The sequence below is a fragment of the Carassius auratus genome, unplaced genomic scaffold (genome assembly GCF_003368295.1).
Source record: "Carassius auratus strain Wakin unplaced genomic scaffold, ASM336829v1 scaf_tig00217913, whole genome shotgun sequence".
In the NCBI taxonomy this organism is placed as follows: Eukaryota; Metazoa; Chordata; class Actinopteri; order Cypriniformes; family Cyprinidae; genus Carassius; species Carassius auratus.
The window spans coordinates 27,501-37,704 of NW_020529302.1; the positions used below are offsets into that span (position 1 = coordinate 27,501).

At 36.7% G+C, this 10,204-nt stretch overlaps 1 protein-coding gene across 1 annotated transcript in view; it reads right to left on the bottom strand.

Moving 5' to 3' along the window:
• The window catches only part of LOC113104033 (receptor-type tyrosine-protein phosphatase mu-like), a gene marked incomplete at its 3' end in the record, with an annotated part of 33,229 nt that extends 25,687 nt beyond the window's left edge, over window positions 1–7,542 (bottom strand). The window contains exon 1 of the mRNA XM_026266035.1: window positions 7,326–7,542. Coding sequence (XP_026121820.1) covers window positions 7,326–7,542 — 217 coding nt within the window. The remainder of the gene's footprint in view (window positions 1–7,325) is intronic.
• Window positions 7,543–10,204: the final 2,662 nt, after the last annotated feature.

Below are 10,204 nucleotides of genomic sequence, written 5' to 3' on the forward strand. Positions count from 1 at the left end.
TATAGTATAATGATTTAATAAACACGCTTCATGTGCTGAATGAAAGCCTAGTTTAATGTGAGCTTGTCTGCAGCGAGACGATCTTCAGTGTGAAACAGGTCTGAAGGTGAAAGCATTACCTGCACAGAGGCTTCACTAGAGCATGCTGGGATAGCGGCCGCTCGTCACACTAACGCCTGAGCTAATTAAACACAGCTCGGACACGCCGGGCATTATTATTATCAGAGACGTGTGCTCACAGATCTCTACATCTGAACACAGAGCAGCCTGAAATAACCACGCAGACCTTTAACGAGAACAGCCATGATTCAATTAAATATGATATTATACTTTAAAACACCTTAGTGTTACCATAGTAATGTACACATCTGAAACTAGATGTGTGATGCTGAAATGAAAATAGCAATATTACTGTGAATAGCTATAAATAAATATTTAGCAAATAATTATTTTATGTAAATAACATTTTTAATAAATATTTAGTTAAATAAATAAATATATTTTATTTAGTCAATTAATGGTGCATGTCCAAATAAAAACATTTTAATGTAAATAGTTGTTTTATAAATAATTTCAATAAATATGAATGTCCAAATAAATATATTTATTTATTTTAAATTAATATTTAGTTTAAGAAATATATTGTTTATTATTTCATTAAGTAAATTAATGGTGAATATCCAAATAACTATTTTATTAAACGTTTAAATAAATTAACATTTAGTTGAATAAATATTAACCAAATACATGTAACTTGAAACATTGTTTCCCAAACTAGATGCCATTAAAATTAATAATTAAATCATTATTTAAAATGTACATGATAATTTTTTTTTTTTTAATTTTGAGAAATATATATACATATATATATATAAAAAAATATATATTTTAGCTTTGCGTCCCAGAATTGCATTCACATTGTAATCATTTACTTTAAACTGTAATAATATTTCACAGTTTTACTGTTTATTTGAAGAAATAAATGCATCATTGGTGAGCAGAAAACGGTCGTGTATATATAGTAAGTAAATATTTCAGGTCAAAATGGTTCGGCTGACAACAAAGTTTGGGAATCCCTGATTTAAAGTGAATTGAATCAGCATCTCGGTGTAGATGATTAATCTGAGCTGTATAATTATCAGAAATCTCCTCTCTTACATCCCTAACGCTGCGAGCGACGGCTGTAATTTCCAGTAATGACTGGCGCTCATTATTCTGTTCACACTCAGGTCCTGGACCCTGTGAAAATCATTATGTGGCAGAAACGCGAGGGAAGGGGCCGCTCTTTAAACTCAAACCCTCCAGGTCTCATTTGCTAATAAAACCCGGCGAGGTCAAAGCCCGAGAAAAGGCCCGGCGGCGCCTCTCAAATGTCATTGTAGACAAGCCTGTTCTCACATTGTGCCCCAATCAAACACGCTCTCGCTGGGAGAGGAAAATAATGGCCAATGAGCCGGCCTGCTTTAGTCTGACTCTGACGATGAGGACGGAAAGAACTGTCTGGCAAATGAAAGCGGAAGAACTTTCATAAACTTTTCTGTCTGTCGGCTAATTGGCCAGCACGCTTTAATGACATTATCCAGCGTAAAGTCACCGTGAACGCTGTTAATTAATTCAGAGTCATGTGAGGAGTTTGCCAGTCAAACACTGAGAACAGAAAAACACATTTGGGTTATTATATGAAGAGTTTATTAGTTGTTTTTTATCATGTTATCATGTGTTAGCTGGCTGCCTTATTCCTAAAACCTACTCAAAATAACCCAAGTGCAGATTGATTAACTGGAATTAGAAAAATCAAACAATTTTTTATCATTTTTTGCCAATAATTTAATATCTAGATGAGTCTACGGGGAAATACAGTAGAATTACAGTAAGACAAGAAGCATAAGTTATGATGTTATTAAATTATTAAATATTATATATAGACACGGATTTCTAATAATAATAATAATAATGTTTTAGAAATAAGGTTATTCTAAGGCTTCAATTTTATTTGTTCAAGAATACAGTAAAATAACATAAATCAGAATGATTTCACTGGAGACTGGAGGAATGATGCTGAAAATACAGCGGAGCATCACAGAAATAAATTACACTTTAACACAGATTCACACAGAAAACAGATGATTTACACTAGAATACTATCTCACTATTTTTACTGTATTTTAATTCAATAAATGCAGCTCTGTTGTGAAGAAGAATTGTATCAACCCCAAACTTCTGGGTGTTCTTCTACTCCAAAAACAGGCTTTATTTTGGTTATCCTCTTTCTCCAGGAGGTTCTTATCATCTGAGTGAAGCAGAAGGACACTATCTTCTGTCCTATAATCATATAACGGCTGGTTTCTGTCCTGTTTGACTTTCTCTCAGCACAAACATAATTAGTGTGTTGTGGCCTGATGCTAACGACGGATTCCTGAGAGACGCGTGTCGTGTGATTGAAGCTCTGATGTAATTCCTGCTCTCCTTCGCTCTTCACCACAGAATAAACGTCTCTTCGCTCGACCTGCTCTACACACAACACTTCATCAGTTCATGAGGAGCTGAAAACACATCACATCTCAGATCTGACTTCATTAGATTAGGAAGAAATATGGATTTCACTGCTTTTGATCTGGAGAGACGAATATTCAGGATTTCTGTCAGGTTTGCTTACACACCTTTTCAAATCTTTGCCTATTTTATTACAAACTTGACACACGAAGAACTGCACACAAAATGCTAAATCTCTATCAAAATGAAGCATTGCATTTCAAATATCACAAACACATGTCAAACGCAAACAGTTGTGAACACCATTGCCTTAATATTAATTCCTGCACATACACATTTGAGTGTTGTGTTCTGCAAAAAGTGTTTTATGAAACTGAAAACGAGTCAAAGTCTGTGAATTAGTGTGTGATCCTGTAGATCTGGTGTGTGTTTCTGCTGTTTGAGTGACCGCTTTCACAAACTGTGTGATGAGGAAAGATTGTGTGTGAAACCAGCTGAGAAGAGGTCAAACTTTTAGAAATTCTTAAAAAAAAAGATTTATCAAGAGAAATTTTGTAAATAGAGATTTAAGAGTCATTTATCTCAAAAGAAACATAAGAGTTTTTACATATGTTTTTAAGCATCTTTAATACGAGTATTTCTTTTACCATTTCACAAATGTAAATAAAAAAATAATTCTAAAAAAAAAAAAGATAAGTTGAATCATTTTTTGAAGAATGCATTGATATTTTAACTAAAAGAGAGAATGAGATTTGTTTTGATTGTGACGGATCTCCTCTGTGTGTGTGTGTGTGTGTGTGTGTGTGTGTGAGAGAGAGAGAGTGTTAGAGTGCAGATGACTGTGTGTGTGTGTGTGTGTGTGTGTGTGTGTGTGTGTGTGTGTGTGTGTGTGTGTGTGTGTGAGAGAGAGAGAGAGTGTTAGAGTGCGGATGACTGTGTGTGTGTGTGTGTGTGTGTGTCTGTGTGTGAGAGAGAGAGTGTTAGAGTGCGGATGACTGTGTGTGTGTGTGTGTGTGTGTGTGTGAGAGAGAGAGAGAGAGTGTTAGAGTGCGGATGACTGTGTGTGTGTGTGTGTGTGTGTGTGTGTGAGAGAGAGAGAGAGTGTTAGAGTGCGGATGACTGTGTGTGTGTGTGTGTGTGTGTGTGTGTGTGTGTGTGAGAGAGAGAGAGAGAGTGTTAGAGTGCGGATGACTGTGTGTGTGTGTGTGTGTGTGTGTGTGAGAGAGAGAGAGAGTATTAGAGTGCGGATGACTGTGTGTGTGTGTGTGTGTGTGTGTGAGAGAGAGAGAGAGAGAGTGTTAGAGTGCGGATGACTGTGTGTGTGTGTGTGTGTGTGTGTGTGTGTGTGTGTGTGTGTGTGTGTGTGTGTGTGTGTGTGTGTGTGTGTGTGTGTGAGAGAGAGAGAGAGTGTTAGAGTGCGGATGACTGTGTGTGTGTGTGTGTGTGTGTGTGTGAGAGAGAGAGTGTTAGAGTGCGGATGACTGTGTGTGTGTGTGTGTGTGTGTGTGTGTGAGAGAGAGAGAGAGAGAGAGTGTTAGAGTGCGGATGACTGTGTGTGTGTGTGTGTGTGTGTGTGTGTGAGAGAGAGAGTGTTAGAGTGCGGATGACTGTGTGTGTGTGTGTGTGTGTGTGTGAGAGAGAGAGAGTGTTAGAGTGCGGATGACTGTGTGTGTGTGTGTGTGTGTGTGTGTGTGGTTTCTGACACAAATCAATTCCACTGGAGGAAACACACTGTGCTCAGCAGCTCATTTCACCTCCTTTAGAATCACTAGTGTATGACACACACACACGCACACTCACACACACACTCACACACACACACTCACACACACGCACACACACGGAGCAACACGAGGACTACTGACACATCGATATTCTTCAGTCGAGTCACATTTATTTCTACAGTGCTTCATACACTACAGACTGATTTAAAGCAGCTTTACTCTCATAAACAGGAAGATATTGTTTAAATGTTGTACTTAAAAAAAAGTAAAAAAAAAGATAAAAATATATAAAAGGACAACAAACAAAAACTACAAAAAAATAATGATAAAATTACTAAAACCTTAACTGAAAAATAACTGAACCCTAACCCTAACCCTAAATATGAAAACTATAATAATATCTGAATGATACTATAATCATCAGTGGTGTGAGTGAAGTTAAATCTAATAATATCACTGTCTTTTTAACCTCTTTCAGAATTGTAATGATTTTTAGTAATATTGATTTACCAAAAAGTTTTATGTGCATCAGTGACGAACAGACAAACGTGCGTCCAGGAACATGAATTATTAAAGTAAATGGAGATGATCCTGATTTCATGTTATATTTATGACCCAAGAGCACAAAACAGTCATAAGGGTCAATATTTATGAAATTGAGATTTCTACATCATCTGAAGCTGAATAAATCATCTCTCCAGTGATGTGTGGTTTGTTCAGAGGACAATATCTGTCTGAGATACAACTATTAGAAAATCTGGAATCTGAGGGAACAAAAAAAACGAAATATTGAGAAAATCATCTTTAAAGTTGTTCAGATGAAGTTCTTAGCAATGAATATTACTAATCAAACATGTGTTTTACTGTGACACAGATGACTGCTTCTGTGCTGCAGGACACTGACAGGTTTAGACTGAGTCATTCGTCTAATCTAACAGACAAGATCTTCACAAAACTTAATCGTAATATAAAAAGCACATTAAATAAAAAACAAATATTCAATATATTGGCCAGCACTACCAGGCTAAAACACACAAACAAAGCGCTCGATTAAGCATCACATTTATGAGGAAAACAATATGCATTCCTTCTGGATCGGCGTCTCCATTAGTCTGATTCCTGAGGTGCTGTCAGTCCCAGAGTCTTCGTCTCAAATCAAATGAGAGGCGATCAATGCAGCATTAAAGAGAGAGAGAGACGCTCCAACTACGGGAAAAGCATCCTAATGACTTCCAACACGCCACCACTGGAGGAAAAACCCTTTCATCAAAATAGATTTGCCTGTTTTGATATAAAAATTCATTCCCAGAGCCTCTGTCTTTCCTCCATTAGCTGATATCGAGCGCCAGCCGCTTTTACCGTAATGTGAGCGATAACCGGCTGGTTACTGCTGGAAGTTTCCTCCGAGGACCGAGGGTTGATTCTGCTGGGTTTATTCTCTAATAAAGTGCGTTAGTGATCGCACAACATCTCAGCCCATGATTCCCTCCTCAGAGAGTTCAAGCAATCCTCAATAAAGAGCTCAAAGAAACCAAACCCAGCAGATTACACCGTATCATTCTGCAATCAAAACCACCTACAGCTCAACCATTACCAGCATAAAAACACTAAAGATTCAGATACGAGAGTGATCTGCAGTTGTGCTACTGATTTCTACTGACTGATGGAGATTATTTCAGGATTATGGATAGTAAAATAGCAAATACCATCAGTGACCTCAAGAAAACAGTGCTCAATAACCATAAAATATGTTCAATGACGTCCATGTAAAACTAACAAAACGTAATATTTCAGAAATCATGCATCGTGCCAATCAATTCAAAGCATCAAATCATCAGATGAACACTATTTATTTCTACTTTGAGACTTTGAGAGCATTTTAAGACCCGGAGGAACCCTGGATAACCTTAAAACTGAACGGGTTCAAATCCCAGACGTGGGGATTCATTAAAAACCTCAGACAAATGCTCCAGAAGACTGTCCTGAACGTGACCCTGCTGAAACAAACCGCTTAAACTGAACCAGCCTAATGTGATTAACCGCACTGGTCTGCTTTGATGGTTTTAGAAGGTTTAAATGGTCAAGCTGAGGAATCCTGGATTAACTGAAGAATAACTGACCGAGAGTTGCTTTAGTTCTCCTGAGATCCATCACGAGGCCATTGAGAAAACAAGATTGTTTTTCTGACCTCATTGGCAGATATTTTATTATTCTTGTTTTATGCAAATAATTACTTAATTTTGATAAATTAGACATAGAATAAACCTTAATTTCTTAAGCCTTTTTGCTTCAAGCAAATGCATCTCAATTTAATCTTCATAATGGATTCATGCCCATTTTGATCCAGAAGAGATTCATAAAAATGTCGTTTTTATTAAGGGAACAAAACTTAGAAAATTCACATTAACACCATTTTTCTAAGAGATATAATCATAAAAAAAAAACATTTTGCAGTTGGGGTTTATTACTCTAAGACCCATCACAAATAAACTTTATTTAATTTAAAGAGAAAGTAAGTTTGATTTTTCCAACCACATTGGCAGATATTTTATTATTCTTGTTTTGAGAAGAAATACACAAAACTTTTCATCATTTTTTGGATCATTCTTGGTACTTTCATGGTCAAAAGTGAACAAAGACTTTTTTTCCCAAAGGAAAATAAGTTTAATAAATATTTTTTAAATTATCTTTCATTATCATTGATTGTTAATGTTTTTTTTCATATTATTATTTAGAATTCTGAGGGGATTGTATGACACTATGCAATATTTCTACAATTTTTATTAGCATTTTTTTCCCACTGTCACTTTTGATCACCAAGTGTTACTTTTTATATTTCGACCTTTAACATATCCAAATCATGTCTGTGTTTTTTATGTGTGTTCACATAGCAAATGTGAAAAATTCCACCATTTTTCTCCCAATTCTGATAAAGTAAAAAATAGTTAAAATTCAAAATGTACATTTTCAGACAGTTCCAGGTGAAGAGGCCCATTGAGAAGCTTGACCTTGACCCTACAGTACAGATCAGTACAGATGATCAGCAAACCACAATCAAGCATGAACCTCCATTAATGGATCAGTGATTGATCAATGCACAGGTCTCACCTGACGGCACCCATGGGTCCATCGAAGGCCTTTCACTAGTGTCCATCTGCTCCCAGTCCAGCTCATCGTCTCGTCCTTGGGTGTATCCGCAGGACGAGAAGGGCTTCTTAAAGTCACAATCTCCTGCAAAAAAAGGAAAGACATTTATATTATCAGCGCTTTTCCAATTACCATGCCTGGAAATGAGAGATTCCTCCTCCTCGCTTCTTTCCGTCATGATGCGGCCGCTTGTAATGCAATATGCCAAACAACAGCAGCGCTTAAACCGAGATGGAGAGCAATTTGAAGCGAACGCGCGGCACAACACATATATTACCATCATTAGCTGCGCCGCATACCAATTTCACAATGACAGAAATGAAGTGTCCAAACTCTATCATCATTAAACACTGGGCTGCCGCCGCGCCAGCGAGCATAAATGTGATTCATTTCACAGCGGCGTGCGACCAGACTTCCCCTTCACATCATCTGCCGTCAGCTCTCATTCATCTTAATTCTCCTCACGGGACACACAACGCCGACCGACATCTGCACTTTTAATTTCTGCAATAAACCGGTGAGAATAAACAGAGGAGCTGTCTTTACCAGCACATTAACATGTAAAGGATTCTGTGGCTCTTTGAGTTTCAAACGCTGATGTTTTTGGTTGGACATCCCAACCAGACGGACTCAACCATGGTTTGGAAAGAGTTTGATATAAGACTATCTATTGCACACTGCAAAGTTATCATTTTATATTAATTTAGGGTTAGGGTTAGGGTTATTGTTTTCCAGTACCAATATCTAAGTGTTCTTGAATCAAGATACATTTACTGTAGAATCAAAATGTCTTTATAAGATAAAGCTTAAAGCAAGAACAAACATCTGCCAATGTGGTCAGAAAAATAAACTTAATTCAAAGTGAAAATATTTTTTCTGTCCTCATTGGCAGATATTTTATTACTCTTGTTTTGAGCAAAAATCTCTGGATTAAAAAAAAAAAGTATCTTGATTTAACCCTACTAACGGATTCAGGTTCATTTTGATCTGGAAGAGATACGTCATTAAAACTTAATTTTTAGTGAGGGAACTAAATGTATTTATTTGTTTGATTTATTTGATTTATAAATTTTTTTACAATAGGTTTTTAATATGTATATCTTTAAAAAAAAAAAAAAAAAAAAAAAGTGCGTTTGTGGGTGTGTAATCTTTTTACATAATTTGTAAAAATTGTACGTGGAGTTATATTAATGCCAAAAAAAATTCTAAAATAAATTTAGCCTTTTCCCCATTTTTCACACACTTTTGGAGTGAATTTTGATGATTAACATGAATATGTATGCCAATTGATGAACCACTGCAGCAAGAACAACTGATCACTTTTTTTTTTATCTAGATCTGAAAGTTTATGCAATTAAAATCAAACCACATTACTTGAAAACTTTTAGAGTAATATTATTTATTTATTTATTTTTAGAAATAAATACTGTATGTAGGTTTCATAGATTTTGACTTTTTGAGCAATCGTGAGTAAAAAAATAAAATAAATAAAAATTGATTCAAGTAAAAGTTAAAATTTCAAAGAATTTCAAATGTCTTTTTTTAAAGGGGTTAATGCAGTAATAATGTGGTAACATTAATTATTTTGCATTCACTCTAATGAGAAGTTGCTGATTAGATATGGTTTTAATGGGAAAATATTGAGTTTCGATGATTCTTCAAATCCAAATGGGCCTGGAATGTGAAAATAGTCTACAGATTGTGCATGCGTTAATAATGTTTAGACATTATCTCAGGAAAATAATAGAGAAACACTGAGGAAAAACAATTTCTTTGCAGTGCAACTAACCAGCTGCTTTAAACATCCAAACTTCAGCTTTAATGTAAAAGTCTTGCTGTGCATGAATGTCAAAGTCAGATTTACTGATATAACACAGCATAAATTGAAAGTGCTTTACAACTATAATCACACAGCCCTAAAAGAATAAAACTGCTCTTGAATTTAAGCATCTTTGACTGTAAATTCAGAAGTTTAATTGGAGCACGGCCGTGACTGATGGACCTCTGCAGAACTACGACCAGCTTCCGAGTGAAATTATTGTTCAAGGCTGTAATTATGGGTAAACAGAAACGAACAGGTGCGAGGAAACGATTATTGGCACACTTTTAGCCCCGTCTCTTACGAGCGCAGCGCTGAGATTTATTCTGAGTGCATCTGAACGAGCCGACGCAAGGCCAAAAGTTCTGTGCACTCCAGAGCAAATGGAAAATAATGGTGAAATAAATGAATATTTCAGGACGCAGCGCTCCCACACTCACTGTAAATCAACACAGGAACTGCTACACACACACAAATCAGCAACCAAACACCCATTTAACACACACACACAAACCTTCCTCTGCGCACAAATGGACAATAATGCTTGCATAAACAAGAAAGCAGAAAAACACCTTTTACATGCCAGATCTGATCAATCACTCTTGAAGCGTAATGACTGAGTGTGTGTGTGTGTGTGTGAGAGAGAGAATGTGTGTGTGTGAGAGAGAGAGTGAGTGTGTGTGTGTGTTCAGCTGCTGATATATATATACAGTCAGTGTGTGATTCAGTCGTCAGGCTGTTAGTGTGTGTGATGTTTTAAAGCCTCTGCTTCACTGATGACAGATATACTCCATTGTCTTCCTGCAGATTCATGCAGTAACTGTTATCTGATGATATATTCGGGCCTTTGTCCGCTTACACGAGCGAGAGAACGGCAGATTCAGTGAGCGCTGAGAAGAGAACGAGCTCATCTTCTATTCTGTGCGTGTCAGGAGACACTGGAGGTGACAATAGAGACAAGCAGCCTTGAAAGAGCCGCTCTGACAGTAGCTCTCCAGAGCGAACAGTACAGAGGAGAGAG